Source organism: Felis catus, chromosome D2 (genome assembly GCF_018350175.1).
Source record: "Felis catus isolate Fca126 chromosome D2, F.catus_Fca126_mat1.0, whole genome shotgun sequence".
NCBI classification, from domain to species: Eukaryota; Metazoa; Chordata; class Mammalia; order Carnivora; family Felidae; genus Felis; species Felis catus.
In genome coordinates this window covers 78619553-78637454 of record NC_058378.1, presented here as the reverse complement: position 1 = coordinate 78637454, position 17902 = coordinate 78619553, and the positions used below count along the sequence as shown (strand labels likewise).

Sequence of the window (17902 nt, the reverse complement as noted above, 5' to 3'; positions counted from 1 at the left end):
TACTCCTCTCCACTCCTGTTCATCAGCTCCCCTCTGTTCCTGATCTTTCCCCTGTCTAGACCCCTTTTTACTCACAGACTGTCCATCTGAAACTACATTTTGTACTTGTTAACAAAACCCTGGCTTTGTGAGCAGAGCACTCTCTCCAGAGGGCTTGGCTGATGAGGCCATTTCAGCACTCCAGTGGTGGAGAGATTTGCCGGAAGGGATGTGGGAGCTGAGGCTGCTCTCACAGAGCAGCCATTTGGAATGGCCACGAAAATCCCTGCAGGCTTCAGGATGAGTTTCAGGAGGCAAATTCAAGGCTGCATCTTCCCTGCATCTTGCCCTGAGACTTCCCATCTGGAAATGACCTGTCCCTCTTGAGTTCCTGAAGCACTTTCTCTGCCTCTGTCTGGCATCTCCTGTTCAGGCCTGGTGTTTGGTGTTCACTTGCACTTCGATTTTCTCGTCGCTGGCAAGCTCCTGAGCCCATCCCATTTCCTTCTGAACCTCACCCGACAGGCAGCGCAGTGCCCAGAACCCTGGAGGCCCTGTGCAAGCACGTTCTGTACAGGAATTCCTTGGGAATACATCTGAAGTTCAGGCATCTCAGGGTCCACGAAGGAGGCAGGATGGGGCAAGGGCTCCTGGGACACCCGTCTGGTAGGCAGTAGGGACAGAGCATACCCTGTGGGCTTCAGAGCTAGATACACTTGGTTCAAATCCAACTCTGCCTTTCAATAGCCATGGGCCATCGGGGAAGTTTCTTAACCTCTCTGAGCCTCGGTTTCCGTGATGTAAATTGAGGGCTTGCAGAGGTGATAGTGAGGATTAAGCAAGATAAGGTATACCAACCCCACAGGCCCTGGAATCCTGGGATCTCATGGTATTGCCAGTGGCCTGAACTGCTTGTCTCCTGATTGCTGACCCAGGGCTCCTTCCCCTCTGTCAGCCCCCTCCCAGAAGAGTGACCATGGAGCTCTCACACCCAGTGGTGCTGGTTCAGGGAGCTAGGGGATCACGTCCATAGGAGACAGGGGGATGGTGTTAGTAAGAAAGTAGGGTAGGGGCGCCTGGGTGGCGCAGTCGGTTAAGCGTCTGGCTTCAGCCAGGTCACGATCTCGCGGTCCGTGAGTTCGAGCCCCGTGTCAGGCTCTCGGCTGATGGCTCGGAGCCTGGAGCCTGTTTCCAATTCTGTGTCTCCCTCTCTCTCTGCCCCTACCCTGTTCATGCTCTGTCTCTCTCTCTGTCCCAAAAATAAATAAAAACGTTGAAAAAAAATTAAAAAATAATAATAATAATAAAAAAATTAAAAAAAAAAAAAGAAAGGGGTAGGAGTGGGGATCTGTGCACAGCTGAGGGTAAGGGGTCCTTAGTGATCAGAAGGGTACCTACCCTATACTGATGGCCCCTGCTCTCACATCAGGAAATCCAGTCCCTACCTGGTGTGTGGCTGGCCCCAGAATTCTCTGAGCTGACAGGAACTGAGTGGGGCTGTGCCAGGGACCTTGGTGAGTGTCCAAGCTCCTTACTGAGCACAACTTGGTAATGTCACAGGTGCTGGCCTTGCTGCTGTGGCACTGGTATGAAGCCAGATGCCTGGTCCAGGGGCCTAACTAGGAATGGAACCCCTGGGTCACAGTCTAGTACTGTGCCCTGCCCAGGAACCCCAGTGTCCTAGAGCCAAGCCAGGGTCTCTGGGCTGCAGGACAGTGAGAACAACATGGAAAGTTGAGAGCACCTGGGAAGGGTTTCAAGCTATAAGTTCAGTCTGTATCCACCATTACCTCCACAGAGCTGCTGGTCATCGTTTTCCTGCTCAAAAAAGTTTCATCTGGGGGCGCCTGGGTGGCGCAGTCGGTTAAGCGCCTGACTTCAGCCAGGTCACGATCTCGCGGTCTGTGAGTTCGAGCCCCGCGTCGGGCTCTGGGCTGATGGCTCAGAGCCTGGAGCCTGTTTCCGATTCTGTGTCTCCCTCTCTCTCTGCCCCTCACCCGTTCATGCTCTGTCTCTCTCTGTCCCAAAAATAAATAAACGTTGAAAAAAAAAAATAAAAAAAAAAAAAGTTTCATCTGAACTTAGAATAAAATCCAAATGCCTCATCTGACCTACACATCCTTCATTATTGGACCATTACCTGCCTCACCTTAACTTACATTCTACTCCCCTCCCCTTTACTCACCTCTGCCACACTGGCCTGCCTTCCCTTATTATGTAGACATGCCCAACTGATTCCCGCCCCGGGGCCTTTGCACTTGCCCATTGTTTTGCCTAAAATGCATCCCTTAAGCCCATATGACACATAAATGCCTCTGTCTTTCTGTGTTTGCTCACCTTTCATGTTTCTCAATTGCACCCCAATATCGCATCCTCCCTGCACTCTATCCCATCACCCTGTTTCATTATGTTCATAGTACCTCTCACTATTTGTAATTTACTTTGTTTGTTGTCTGTCTCCTCCACTTAGAGAATAAGTTCCATGAGGGCAGGGACTGCGTTTCTCGCGTTCAGTTATGAATCCCCAGGCCCTAGAGCAGTAGCCAACAAATAATTGTTGAATAAATGAATGAATGAAAACAGGGAAGACCCATATACAAGCTCCTTGTGAGCACAACTTCCTGATGTCACCGGCACTGGCCTTGCCACTGCAGCACCCATCTCACCTTGGACAACAGGATTCCTTTCTGTCATTTGCAAAACAGTGCCAAGGGGACTTTAATTCACCTGCTTCAGCCTCTCTGGACATAACGGTTTGAGTTCCTGAAGCCAAACCTGCACCTGTACTTTCTTTTTGCTCCCCACCCTGTACCAGCTCTTCCTCTCCCTCTGTGTCAGCACCCCGGCAGGCGTCAGAGTGACCTAGCTGGACCCACACTTTGCCCAGGTGCCACCCACCTCCCCCAGCTGATCCTTTGACTTCAATTGGAGGAGAAGAGCGGTGAAGGCTTACGGTATCAGCAGTGCTACCTGCTTCGTGATCTGAACAAATAACAGGGCGAAGGCTCAACTCTAACTCGGTGCCGTGATGAATTACTCAGTGCCTGCTGCGGGCCGGGGGCTGGAGATCCCCTGCGAGGAAGTTTTTAGCTGGGAACTTTCTGTAAGCTTTCCAGGAATGAGCCGGAGAGGGAACACTCAAGTTGGGGCTTGCTGATAATACACCAGTCACACAGCTGCTCCATTCCCACATAAATTTAGTCCTTGGCTGGTCACACTGACACATTTCCCTGAAGGTGGCCAGAGGGCTCATGCAGCCAGCCGGTTATGAAACACCGAGAAGTATAAAAGCCTGCTAGCCCTCTGGGCTGTTTTTCCCCTGACAGAGATGGGGGCTGTGAGCAGGCTTGTCCCCTTGGCCCTTTTCATCGTGCCCTGTTTGGCAGAGTTCAACTGGACCCAGTCTGAAGGTAAGAAACTTGAACCAGTTCTTTTTTTCCCTAACAAAATAGGGAGACTTCCTTCAAGAGGCCTCTGCCCAAAGTTTTAAAGTTTTAATTATCTGCTAATGACCGTATTACAGAGAACACTTATTCATATGCTCTTGATGTGATTTCGAATTGGTACTAAGTTTTTTTTCAAGCCCACGTGACAATATACGTAAAAATATTTTTTAAAAAATCACAAAGAATTTTACCAGGTAATTTTACTACTGAGAAGTAAATACCTCAGAAATAATTATAAAAGTGCACCAAAAAAAAAAAAAACCAAAAAACCAAAAACACACACACAAAAAAACCACACAGCGCATTTACCCAATTGTAAAAAGCAATGTGGATGTCCCTCATTCATTCTGTAAGTTGTAGATTCACACAAAGGTACGTACTTCGGCAGTTTCTGACAAGACTGAGCTAGAAGAAAGGTGCCCAGGATCTACCTTAAGAGAGAGAGAGAGAGAGAAAAAAAAACTACCTGAAATTTGTGTAATATGATGTTATGTTTAAAATACATACACTTGAGCATTTTTAAAGATCAGGAAGTAGGAAAGGAAAGGTTCTGAAGTATTTACAAGAAGTTTTTAATGGTCATTTTTTTCCTGGATGGGTGGGATTATACACTTTTTTTTCTTGGCTTTCTGATGTTTTTTTTACTAATAAACATAATAGTAGTTATTGTTGGGGGAAAAAGAAATAAGAGACTACTGATATAAGGACATAGCTCATCAGTCATAGATAAAAAGAAAATGAGAAGCTCTTGGTTTCTGAGTGGAGTTTGGAACCCTTGGTTGGGTTCCATTCTGAAGTATTTGATTTTTTTATTCACATTCTGTTAGAGTTGCCACTGCAGCTCCTCCCCTCCTTCCTCCTCTTCCTTCTCTTTAGTAACAGCTTTATTAGGATATAAGCCACATACCATAAAATCCACTCTTCTAAAATGCAAAATTTACCCGTTTCCAGTATAGGCACAGAATTGTGCCACCATGACTACTTTCTAATTTGAGAACATTTTCATCACCTCAGAAAGAAACTCTGCACCCATTGGCTGTTTTTTCCAGTGCTCTCAGCCTAAGACAACCACCAGTCTACTTTCTGTCTCTATAATAGATTTCCCCAATCTGGACATTTCCTATCAATGAAATCCTACAATGTATGTGGTCTTTCACTCAGCTTAATATATACGAGGTTCGTCCACGCTGTACCGTGGGCCAGCGCTTCATCCTTTTTATTGCTGAGTGATCCTGCGTAGTATGGATGGACCAGATTTTATTTGTTCATCATTTGATGGACATTTGAGTTGTTTCCCCTTGTTGGTTATTTTGGCTAGCGCGGCTGTAAGCATTAGTGTACGTATGTGTTCATTCCTTTTGGAGACATGCCTAGGAGTGGAATTGTTGCGTTATGGGAACTCCCTGTGTCATCTTTTGAGGACTTGTCGGGCCGTTTTCCCAGCAGCCGTCCCATTAGCTTTGCAGGAGGGTTCCAATTTTTCCATATCCTTGTCAAATTCTCGTTTTCTGTTTTTGACTCTAGTTTTGTTTCACATTCTAAACGGTGTGAAGTGGTATCTCACTGTGGTTTTCATTTGCATTTTCCCCGATGACTAATGATGTTGAGGATGTCTTCATGTGGTTATTGGCCTTTATGTCTTCTTTGGAGAAATATCTATTTTGGTCCTTTGTCTTTTATCGGGTTGTCTTTTAATGATTGAGTTGTAGGAGTTCTTTGTATATTGTAGATATAAAGCTTATTTTTAAAACCATCTTTCTGCATGCCCTAATATATTCTTTATTTTTTATGCACCACTTATAGAGGAATCATAAATATTTTCTCTCCAAGGACTCTAAGAGGGGGAAATCAGTTGCTGGTGGCTTACTTTGGAATGAGTTAAATACCATTCACAATCACCTGCATGCTTGTATGGATAGTACACGTGGGAGGTAGATTCCCAACCCCTCGAGGAGAAGGGCAGGGGCTGCTGACTTTTCTCAGTGCCAACTGTGGTCTCTACCAGGCAAATCTAGCTGCCGGGCCACCGTGGGAGGCACCAGCCAATCGGATGCCCATAGAGCCCTAATCCTGCAACTCAATCCCAATGAGGACTGCACCTGGACACTAGAAAAACCAGAAAACAAAAGCATCAGAATCATTTTTTCCCACTTCCAGTAAGTAGAGGCTTTGCTTTCTAATGAGGGTGGTTGAACTCTGGCCATACCAAGGAGTCTGTGTCGAAAAAAAAGTCAGCTGCTCTTAGAGGTAGTGGTAACTCCCATGACCATGGTGATGGTCATAATGGCTGACAGTCACTGACTGATGACTGGGCCCCTGGCTGTGGTCACAGAGGTCCTGTGAGGTTAGTATGAGTATCCCAGGCACAGGGAGATTGAAAACTTGTCTCAGGTCACATAGTGAGTGGAATGACCATAGTTAGTATCCAGCTAGTCTAGTTCCAGGTTCCAGGTCCTAAAACACTAAACTCATGGTTTCAAAGTATGCATTATAATCAGCAGGGGAGCTTCCAGAAAGTCAGATTCCCAGGCTGCACCTCATATAAATCGGGGGGGGGGGGGAAGGGCAGGCAACCAGGCAGCAGTATTTTTTTTATTTTAATTTTTTTATTTTGAAATAAATATACACCCACAAGCGTTTTCTAGAAGTGCCCAGGTTATGGCAGTGCGAGGCCAGGCTGAGGACGGGGCGCTGCCCTACCAGACTCTCTCAGGGCTTCGTGAGAACTTCCCCAGTTAATTAGTCCTCTCAACTGCCCTCTGAGGTGGATGCGATCTAATCCCCACTCGGCGGGTAAGAAATCCCAGAGAAGTCACTTCACGTGCCCAGAGTCACGGACCGATACAGGCAGCAGAGGGACCGGATCCCGGCACCCTTGGCTCCAGCGCCCCTATGCTCCCCCTCTGCCCGTGGTTCTAAACCAGAGAGTCTCAGAAGCGCGGGAGGGTTTTGCAAAAGCGCGGCTGTGGGACCCTGGGCCCAGATTCTGACCCGGACGGGGATGGCCGGGGCCCGAGAACGTGCACGGGTAACAACTTCCCAGGTGCTGCTGGTGCGGTCAAGGTGCCACACTTTTGACACTCGTGGCCCTTCGCCAGGGAAGTTGGAATTCACTTCTTTCTGGCCCTGAAGGAAATAAAAAAGAAGGGGCGCTTCCGTATTTCCCAGAATTCAAGGGCTATTAATTAAGAATCACATACATTATCCCTGATGTGTCGAGAAAGAGAGGACGCAGCGGGGCAAGAGCGAGGGAGGGGGGACGAACATTTCCCGTCTTAGACACTTCTGTGTGCCGGGCCTGTGCCGGTGCTCCCTGTTCAGATGATTATAAACCTCCCACAGGATAAGACGAAGGCTGTGATATCCCCATTTGCAGAAGGGAGAGTGAGGTGAAATCCTGAATAGCTCAGCCAAAGTTATGCAGCAGGGAAGGGGCTACGGTGGAAGAATTCAGGTTTGTCTACCCTCGCGGTGTTCCCTCTAAGCCATCTTGCAACTGTGTCAGGATTCGGGGGCCATCCAGAGAGACCCTGTCAGCATGGGCAGAGGACAATGAATCATCCGGGTCTGCCCTGTCCAGTGCAGGGCACAGACCGTCCTTATGGATGAAGACCGGGGGATGTGAGGGAAGGAAGGGGCGTCTCGGGAGATGCTACATGTCCCTTACCGTGAGCGAGGCGGCCGTGGAGGAAGAGTCGCTTCCTGTTTCTACGGCCTTGGGTTCCAAATGTCAAAAGGGATGAATTCTAAATAAGAAGATCCCACCCCACGGTTCGCACTGGGGCACGAGGAACAGGAGAGATGGAGACGGGAAGGAAAGGAGTCCTGGACCCGAGTCCCACCTCCCCCCTGACTGTACAGGATCGCTGGCAAAGCAGTTGTGCTTCCTGAGGCCCTTACAGACTGATGGTGTGCGGGTTGATGTTGGGGGGCGGGGAAAGGGGGCCGGTCCCGGTATGCAAACCACCATGCCGAGGTGAATGACTGACTCCACCCCGAACCCCCTGGCCTGGTGGTTCGTCTCCAGCCACACATGTGTTCTGTTCACAGGCTGGATCCCAGTGGAGGGTGTAAAAATGAAAACATTAAAGTTTTTGATGGAAACTCTACCAAGGGGTCTCTGCTCGGGAAAGTCTGCAGTAAACATGACTACGTTCCTGTTTTTGAGTCATCATCCGATACGTTAACGGTTCAAATAGTCACCGATTCTGTAAGAATGCAAAGAACTGTCTTCATCTTCTACTACTACTTCTCACCCGGCACCTGTAAGTAAGGACACGTGTACGTCCTCTGCACCCGCGAGCACAGAAGGTCACACACTCTCCTGCGTGGGTTGTTGTAACCTTGAGTCTGAGTCTGTGCCCTGAGAGCCCGCTGTGTGCGAGAGCAGCGGTTCTCTAACCTGTGTGCGGAAGAATCACCTGGAGAGCTTGTGAAATCAGATTCTGATTCACTGGTTCTGGCATGGAGCCCATGACTTTGCCTTTCTAACCAGCTCCCACACGAGGCAGATGGACGGGGCTGATTGGATGGCTACGTGTTGAGGTGTACTGTGTGACAGACTGAAGCAGACTCTCCAAGTTCACCTGTTTTAAAAAAATTTTTTTAATGTTTATTTATTTTTGAGAGAGAGGGGGGGGGGCAGAGAGAAGGAGGCACAGAATCTGAAGCAGGCTCCAGGCTCTGAGCTGTCAGCACAGAGCCCGACACAGGGCTCGAACCCACAAACCGTGTGATCATGATCTGAGCCAAAGTCGGATGGTCAACTGACTGAGCCACCCAGGTGCTCCCAGCCTGTTTTATAATAACCTGAGATCCTTTGAAATGCCTGTTCAGGGACTGCTTCTCCCTCTGGTCTGAACAGAACACCTTTGGAGCTATAGAATCTACATGTTTAACACGTCTTCCAGGTGATTCTTTTTTTTTAATTAAAAAAAATATTTATTTATTTATTTTTGAGAGAGTGCATGAGTGAGCAGGGGAGGAGCAGAGAGAAAGGGAGAGACAAAATCCCAAGCAGGCTCAATGTGGTCAGTGCAGAGCCCTACGTGGGGCCTGAACTCACAAATTGTGAGATCATGACCTAGGCTGAAATCAAGAGTCCGATGCTTCACCAACTGAGCCACCTAGGTGCCCCTTCCAGGTAATTCTTGATAAAGAAGGTCATCCAGGGAGCACATGCTGAGAATCTCTTATCTCACATCTGAATCTAAGACTGTCAGGCAGTCTGAGGCTACAAATACATGGTTCTGCATTCACAGCACCCAGATTCCGCTGCAACCCAAAGCAGAATGCCAAGAAACTCTGCAAGTGGGTTCAGGAGCAAAGCTCCACTCTGGTTTGCTTTCCGAGGCCCAGAGTTGAGTATGTCACCCTCCTCTTAAACTGCTGAATCCTTGGTGTGGGCGGATCTCCAGAGTGGAGCAGTTAGGGCTCTCCGAAGCCAGACCCGGGCCACCTTTTCGGGCCTTACCTCTAGCCACTACCTGACCTGCATCCTAGGCTTCAGCCGGCCTACACCATTTTACACCCCCCTAGAAGGAGCCTTCGGTGTTGGCTGTCTGCGTTTCACTTGTCTGGCTGCTTGCTTACTTACTGGGGAGGGGAGGGGAGGGACCGAGGGTGTCTTCACGAAGGCTGCATCCGAGCTGAGCTGTGAACCACAGTGTAGGGTAGGGAGAGGCGGGTAGCAGGGGAGGAGGGCTCCCGTCTGCTGGCACCAACAGTCTGAGGAGCCACGGGAGGGAAGGACAGTGGGGAACAGTAGGTCAGGCGGAGGAGGCTGGAAAGCTAGGCGGGGGCCAAGTGAGGAAGAACCTCAGATGTTAGTCCTAAGAGTGTGACATCATTTTCTGTGGCTAAGACCTTAGTGGAGAGTCTCTAAAGCTGGGACAGATCTTACAGTGTCACTCTGCCCTGCACCAGTGACCAGAAAATCCAGTGCAAAAGAAAGATGAAAATCTCAGTCTGCTGCCAATTCAAAAGAGGGCAATAGAATAAAATTCGGGGGGTCTGGGTGGGGATTGCTTATTGAGCTCAACGCACAGCACAGAGACTAAATGAAGTCTCTCAATGAAGTCTCTCCCGTGATTTATACTCTTGGTCACCCTCACATCCCTTTCAGCTATTCCAAACTGTGGTGGTTACTTGGATGCCTCCGAAGGATCCTTTACCAGCCCCAATTACCCAAATCCACATCCTGCACTGGCTTACTGCGTGTGGCACATACAAGTGGAGAAAGATTACAAGATAAAATTACACTTCAAAGACATTTTGTAAGTACTGTGGTCCATTTCTCCTGTTGGAGAAAGGCAGCAAGCCCCCCCTGGCAAATGGGGAACCTGGGGAAGGGAAAAGATCATGTGGACCCCCTCCTAGATGAGCATTATTCAAAGAATGGGTATATAAAGAAAATACCAGTAAGTGTCTGACTTCAGCTCAAGTCATGATCTCATGGTTTGTGGTTTCAAGCCCCACGTCGGGCTCTGGGCTGACAGCTCAGAGCCTGGAGCCTGCTTCAGATTCTGTGTCTCCCTCTCCCTCTGCCCCTCCCCACTCGTGCTCTGTCTCTTGGTCTCAAAAATAAATAAAACATTAAAGACAATTAAACGAAAGAAAGCACCAATATTATTGCATTGAAGTAAATGGACTCTTTTTCTGAAGATTCTGAGGTCACACCAGGGATGGGCAAAGCCCCAGGTTTGTCATCATAAGCCTGAGATCCCACCGTAAGGAAAACTCTTGAATCACTTAGGACTGAGACTGTTGAGAATTGAATTTTCACCAGAGGCCCTACTTCTCTAGCATAGAAGTGGACGAATACTGCAGATTTGACTTCATTGCCGTTTACGATGGCTCCTCCACCACCTCTGGCCTGCTTGGACAAGTGTGTGGCTACGTGAAGCCCACCTTTGAATCCTCGTCGGACTCGCTGACCGTTGTGCTATCTACAGATTACGCCAACTCCTACCGAGGCTTCACTGCTTCCTACACTTCAGTTTACGCGGGAAACGTCAACACTAGTAAGTCATACCCCTTAGCTGTTTTGAGCTCTCTGAGGACGGTGCCCATAGAAACTGCCCTTTAATTCTTAGCGTACCCGTGGCTCCCCTGCTTGCAAGCCTGTCATACATACTTTGGAACATCTTCGTGATCGGAAGCTGGAGGATCAGTTCTGTGCATTGCCTTGTACAAGAGGAAGGGAATGATTTTATTAACTTGAGAAAGATTTCTGTAGAAAACAGTGACTGTTTTCCTTATTGCCTTCTGTAAAGGCACAATTAAAAATAACAGAGTCACAGGGGCGCCTGGGTGGCGCAGTCGGTTAAGCGTCCGACTTCAACCAGGTCATGATCTCGCGGTCCCTGAGTTTGAGCCCCGCGTCAGGCTCTGGGCTGATGGCTCGGAGCCTGGAGCCTGTTTCCGATTCTGTGTCTCCCTCTCTCTCTGCCCCTCCCCCGTTCATGCTCTGTCTCTCTCTGTCCCAAAAATAAATAAACGTTGAAAAAAAAAAAATTAAAAAAAAAAAATAGAGTCACAGATTCAAGTTGCAAAAAAGGTCACAGTGAACGTCCTAAGAGGTGGGTCAACAACTCTGCTGTCTCAGGCTTCTGATTATGGTTTAGAGCAAAATGGCTTTGAGTTTTTATTTTTTAATTTAATTTAATTAATTTATTCATTCATTTATTCATTCATTTATTCATTCATTTATTCATTCATTCATTTTATTTATTTTATTATTCTATTTTTATATGTAATTTATTGTCAAACTGGTTTCCATACAACACCCAGTGCTCATCCCAACAGGTGCCTTCCTCGATGCCCATCACCCACTTTCCCCTCTCCCCCGGCTTTGAGTATTTTTATATACCTCTGTGCGCATAGCTTTTCAAGATCCAAAGTTCAAGATTGACATAAACATAATCATCCCTGTTTTGTTTTTGTTTTTGTTTTTTCTGAACAGCATCCTTAACTTGCTCCTCAGACAAGATGAGAGTTATCATTAGTAAATCCTACCTGGGATTATTAAAATATAGCGAGAATAACTTACAACTAAATGACCCAACTTGCAGACCAAAGATATCAAATGTGGTGGAATTTTCTATTCCTCTGGATGGATGCGGTACAGTCAAAAAGGTAAAGCGAGACACTGAGCTGGCTTTTGTCACTCGCCAGAGATGTGTTAGATAACGCCATGGTACTTGCTGGTGACTTTAACGAACAACTCCCAAACCTTAGCAGCTTCATGTGTGGTAAGCTTGTGGGGACATATAAGTGCACTCACTCATTTACACACCAATGCCAAATTGCTACATTCATTATCAGGGTAACTGGAGGGTGGTTATCTTTTCCAAAAGGTGAAAAACTCTGACGACTCACTGCAGAAAGTTCGAACATCTAGATACTGCAGGTGTAAGAGTCTACCAATAATACTTGTACAGAAAATGTCTACATCTCTTATTCAGCAAACACCTAGCTGTATTTTTATGATCTTCTTCTTTCCTCTGTAAAGAGAGAAGATAAAAATATCATGCTTTGTTTTAAACATGAAGGACATAAGTTTCGTTCTACCTTTTCTAGAACTTGAAGATCTCAAACATTTGCAACCTGTAGGTCCCTTTAGGATGTATTCCCTAAACTTTTCACTCAGGTCATGAAACAACGATGTCATTGAAAAGAATGGGAGCTACTCCGGGGAATCAATAAGGATGGAAGTAAATCGTTATTTTTTGCTCCACGTGAACAGCTGGACGATTATCTGCGCATCCCTAGGGAAAGCAGTCCGGGGAAACCCTACTGCAGGACTTCTGTCCGCATACACTTGGGAAACCGCCCAGGGAGCCTCACTAACTTAATGCTACTTACGAAAGGCAATACATTGTAGGGTCTCGAGTCTTTCTAGGGCTGGAAATTTGCGTTCAAAATTGTTTTTAACGTAAAAAGTTCTGTCTAATTCCGTATTCCGGTTTCTCTAAGCCAAGCTCTGTCTCTCGTCTCATGTGTTTTCTTCCTACCCAGCATGTTTCTTAAAGAAAGCACATTTGAGCCTTATGGTATTCCAACATGCAAGCTGCTGACTTGCAATTTAAGATGATTGTGTGCCTACCCACACATGCCATGCATGTCTATGTTCTAAAATATTATTGGACTTAAAATACAACATTTGAATTCCATCTTGGTCTGCAGGTAGAAGATCATTCAATTACTTACACCAACATAATCACTCTCATTCCGTCCTCTGCATCGGAAGTGATCACCCGCCAGAAACATCTCCAGATTGTTCTGAAGTGTGAAATGGAACGTAATTCTACTGTGGAGATGATGTATATAACAGAAGATGACATAATACAAAATCAAAATGTGCTGGGCAAATATAACACAAGCATGGCTCTTTTTGAATCCAATTCATTTGAAAAGCCTCTGCTGGAGTCACCATATTATGTGGATTTGAACCAAACTCTTTTTGTTCAAGTCAGCGTCCACACCTCGGATCCAGATTTGGTGGTTTTTCTTGATACCTGTATTGCCTCTCCCACGTCTGACTTTGCATCCCCAACCTATGACCTCATCAAGAGTGGGTATGTACTGATGGGTGATATGCTTTTCTGAGGATTAATAATGACTCGAATGAAGTAGTATTTTTGTGTATGGTTGTACAATTCCTGTATGCCTGCTGTATAATTGTTTTCTATACTGCTGCCATGGAGTTCAGTAAATTTAATTGTTTTACAAAATACAGTTAGTGTATACTAGTGACAAATACTTTAAGTTAGAGCATTTCTACAGCCACAGCCCATATCCACTAGAATTTTGTTTCCCAAATATTTGCTGGTAGAAACAAATATATTTTTTGTCAAGATGCTTTGTGGTTTTGTTTTTGCTTCCCCCCCAACCCCCCATGTTGATTATTTTCAACAAAACACCAAAGGATTATTTCATTTGTTCCAGATTTAGAACACAGACCTAATACAATTAGTAAAGTATATGCGGCATTCTCTAAAAAAAAAAAAAAAAAAAAAAAAAAAAGGAAGTTTTCCTCTTTTTCTGTAAGCTGATGGACTTTATATCAACCCTGTTGGCACGTTCAAAGCAAGTGTGTAGAGTAAGGCATTTGAGTTCTAATATATCTGAATTGGTTTTCTAATTAATTCACATAGACTAGGAATTTTATTGCTGGAGGGAACTTTGTCTTACCCAGGAATCAGATCTATAGCCTTAGCTCACTATGGTCTGAACTAAAGACATTGTCTTTCTAGAGCAATTTTTGGACCCACAAATTAGTTCAAACAAAACTCTGTATCATTTCTTTTCAATATCAAAAAGACTGAACTGTAAATTTTCTAAATGTGCCATAAATTCTGTTCCAGATGTAGTCGAGATGAGACTTGTGAGGTGTATCCGTTTTCTGGACACTATGGACGATTCCAATTTAATGCCTTTAAATTCTTGAGAAAGCTGGGCTCCGTGTATCTACAGTGTAAGATTTTGATATGTGACAGTAGTGACCATCAGTCTCGCTGCAACCAAGGCTGTGTCTCTAGAAGGAAACGAGACATTTCTTCATACAAATGGAAGGCGGATTCTGTCATAGGACCTATTCGTCTGAAAAGGGATCAAAGTGCAAGTGGAAATTCAGGTAAAGAACAAGCTATTTCCTGATCTAAGAACACCTCATGGTTCATTAAATTCTGCTCAATTGTGTTCCTGCTTAAGCATGCACAGTATAGAGATTTATGATATCAGCAGCTAAGTCCTAATAAGCACACAAGATTAATTTTTCTATTAGTTGAAAAAATGTAAACCAGGTACATTTTAAGCATATTATGCACTGATAATGTACCATGATCCCTGTGGCTTTTGAGTATAAATATAACTTTCCCACTTCTAAAACCAACATTTTCTCTTAGCTTCCTGACTCCTTGTTATAGACAGCATGGCAGATAACAGAATTAAAGCAATGTATTTTAACTCCTATATGAGAAAATCCGATGAACCTGCATCCCACACAACCACCTTTTTGGGAAAAAAAAAAGCAATTTTTTTCTAAGAGAAAATACTCTATTTTTAAGATGGACCTACTTCTTTTTTTTAAATGTTTATTTTATTTTTGAGAGAGAGAGAAAGAGAGAGAGAGCAGGTGCACATACGTGAGCATGGAGTCGGGGATGGGCAGAGAGAGGGAGACAGAGGATCCGAAGCTCGATGCTTGAAGTCACGAACTGTGAGATCGTGACCTGAGCAGAAGTCTGATGCTTAAGCGCTTACCTGACTGAGCCACCCAGGTGCCCCCAGCCCTGCTTCTTTTTAAAGGATTGAAACATGACCCCTGCCAGGTCACAGGAGAATGAGGTGGTGGTGGCCACTCATGGACAAGCCACAACTAAATGGCTTTGGACGGACCACAGTTAAATAAAAACTGCTTATGAGTTTATCTCATGTGAAAATTATCCTGGCATAAAAGAATCTTGTGACCTCTATGTTAATTGTTATTTGAATGGACTATGAAGGAGTAGGATTCTAGTTTGTAGCAAAACATTTCTATGATAAATGCAAAAGAACACAAAAATTAAATCTAGTAACTTTATAAACACATTCACTAAAGATGATGCATCTGTGGATATTAGTCTGAAATTAGTTGAAAATCTGTGAATGAAAGTTACAGAAATATCGTCCATATTAGAAAGTACTCTTTTCTAGGGAGCCTGGGTGGCTCAGTCGGTTAAGTGTTCTACTCTCGGTTTCGGCTCAGGTCATGATCTCACGGTTTCATGAGTTTGAACCCCCAGTTGGGCTCTGTGCTGACAGTGTGGAGCCTGCTTGGGATTCTCTCTCTCTCTCTCTCTCTCTCTCTCTCTCTCTCTCTCTTTCTTTGTCTCTCTCTCTCTCTCTGTCCCTCTCCCCCCCTCCCTCTCCCTCTCTCTGTCCCTCCCCTGCTCAGGCTGTCTCTGTCTCTCTCAAAATAAATAAATAAAAACTTTTAAAAAAGTACCCTTTTCCTGTTTCAAGAGGAGAAACCAGTTGTTTCTCTATCGATCACATATATTTTGACAACTATGGGAAATAGTGAGAATCCATAAATGGACCTGCGCTTCTGTTTGACCGAGATGCTTGATTGTCACAAGTTTTTCACTTTATGTCAAGGAAACAAATTAACTATTTAAGCAAACGAATGTAAGGGCATCTTGTCCTTTCTAAACAGAAACATAAACTGAAATATTTGCTCACTGTCGCTGTATGTTGTGTTGGCATTATATACCATGCATTAATTGGTGCATAAGATTCATATTTGCGAGGAGGTACACAATTCATGAACATTTTGTAATGCCAAGTAATACCTTTCTTTAAATGATGTTTCTCTTCTTTCCAATTACAGGATTTCAGTATCAAACACATGGAGAAGAAACTCAGAATCAACCTTTCAACAGTCTGCAACTATGTTTATTCATGGCCCTTGCTCTGAATGTAGTGATTGTGGCTACGATCACAGCAAGGCATTTTGTGAAGCAGAGAACAGACTACAAGTACCAGAAGCTGCAGAATATGAACTAACGGGTTCAGCCTTAAGTGAGACACGTTCCTGCTGAACACCAAAGGAAATGGTCCCCATTATGAATAAATTAGGGAGAGCCTCATAAGAGTGATGCACAGGTCTTGCTGTCATTGTGGTCAGAGTGTGCTGCCTTGCAGGGTGGTTGAAATGAGCGAACATTATGTAAGTTAGGTCTCATGATAAAGACCTGAAGCCACCAAAATATTAAATGAATTGAAAGCATCCTTTTTCACAAAGCATTTTCAGTAAATAATTAGGTGAAAGGAAAAAAAAAAGACATAAGTCTTCAGCATTAGATGTATTTATTTTCTAGATGCAAATGTGTTACCTTTTGAAACATATATGAACGTTATAATTTCTGAAACGAAGTGTGACAAAGAGAATGACCATCTTTTTTATTCAGACGCCTCACTCTTTTAATGCGGAGTCTCAGCATCTTACAGCTTAAACACATCTCAGAAAAGGGCTTTGGAAAGAAGACCCTGATTATCATAGGCGAGACTTCTGTGTAGTTTCCAGGTTAACGAAGTAAAACAACAGTTCTCCCATTTCCCATCAAACACCAAAGCCAAACATACCTGTAGCAAGGCGGAGTCAGTTCTGACTTAATACATTCCTCTCTGCTGTGGCTGAACAAATATTAAAGACCTCAGTGTGAACTGACTTTACACATACCGAACATCATATTGAATTCTTTGTCTTAGATGCACATTACAACTCTACCTCATCACTCAGTACCACCGTGGTTTGGGTTCTGATCAACATCTAAAGACGCAACCACATTTCTGAATGCCCAAAGACTTTTCTCCCATACACATGTATTGGGTACACGGTAATGCCCGGGGAATATACCACGAGTAAGACGCCATCTCTATTCTCATCGAACAAGTTTTTAGGAGCCTGCTGGGTTTCCAGATCCAAATCGAAATGCATCTTCCCCATTTTCTCTTTAATATGTCCACGTGGATCTTCTAAGCACTTCCCCCAAGTGGCCATGCGGTTGGGTGCCCTCCGCATTCCATCAGTATGACAACACGGAGCTACTGCAGAAGTTCTCTTCCAACCTAATGTGAAAACACTGAAAACGTAATCAGAACGGGCAAATCGAATTCAGAAAAACAGAACTTACAACCTGTCTGGGTGCTGGCCCGTCCACCATCTTTCTGTCAGGAACCGATTGATTTTATGCTGGTGGCCAGGCCTGGGGGCTGCTCAGGGCCACACCAGGCACATAGCGTAAGACTAAGACAATTGTCAAATGCCGTGACTCAGTAGACACTGTAAAATTGTATTACCATGTGTCAAAAAACCTTTTGCAGAGCTATTGAGCTATACCAAGGCATTATAGGTATAAAATGATATATGTCAGCAAGGGTTTTTCTTCAGGGAAAACTGCAGTAAAGTAATTAAGGGTCCTCGACTTGGAGTTGGTGGCCTGGGTGTTAGCTCTTCCTCTTACCTGGTGGGTTACCTTCGCCGGGTTCACCTTCAGCCTTGATCTCCACAATTTAAAACAGAAGGTAAAACTGCCCCCACCCCCACCCCCCACCCCAGAGTGTTGCAAGAATTAAACGAGAAAATGAGTTGCAGTCAGGGGCTGTCTGTGTTCCACGTGCCACCAGTGGTGATTACCCATGGCCGGCCCTCCAAGTCCTGTCTTAGTACCTGCTTCCTCAGACCCCACCCGGTATTGACTGTCATGGCTCGGATCCCGGGAAACCACTTCTGATAGAGAGTATTGCGCACAGAAGGATTCCTGGGGAGTGTGCTTGCGATCAAGCCCTGAAAGGGGTGAGGGAAGGAGAACCCGGCAGGGGAGTTGGTGAGCGGAGAAGCGGTCGCAGCAGAAAGCCCCATCAACCCCCCCAGGAGTCCTGGGCTGGGCCGGCTCTTCAGAGAGGCCCCAGGCCGAGGCTTGGTGCTCCGG

The 17902-nt window shown here is 45.4% G+C and overlaps 1 protein-coding gene across 1 annotated transcript; it reads left to right on the top strand.

The window, feature by feature from the left end:
- Positions 1-3235: 3235 nt before the first annotated feature.
- LOC101096920 (CUB and zona pellucida-like domain-containing protein 1) lies at positions 3236-16654 on the top strand. Its single transcript, XM_011287600.4, has 9 exons — positions 3236-3389; positions 5431-5581; positions 7476-7690; positions 9550-9700; positions 10230-10447; positions 11389-11561; positions 12612-13003; positions 13793-14061; positions 15799-16654. Exons 1-9 carry the CDS (start codon positions 3308-3310, stop codon positions 15972-15974), a joined length of 1827 nt encoding a protein of 608 aa, XP_011285902.3. The 5' UTR covers positions 3236-3307; the 3' UTR covers positions 15975-16654.
- Positions 16655-17902: the final 1248 nt, after the last annotated feature.

Bases quoted from the DNA above. Each gene is read 5' to 3' on its own strand.
- LOC101096920 (XM_011287600.4), top strand. From the start codon at position 3,308: ATGGGGGCTGTGAGCAGGCTTGTCCCCTTGGCCCTTTTCATCGTGCCC. The intron at 5,582-7,475 runs GTAAGTAGAGGC...TTCTGTTCACAG, and splicing joins ATCATTTTTTCCCACTTCCA to GCTGGATCCCAGTGGAGGGT. The intron at 9,701-10,229 runs GTAAGTACTGTG...CTACTTCTCTAG, and splicing joins TTACACTTCAAAGACATTTT to CATAGAAGTGGACGAATACT.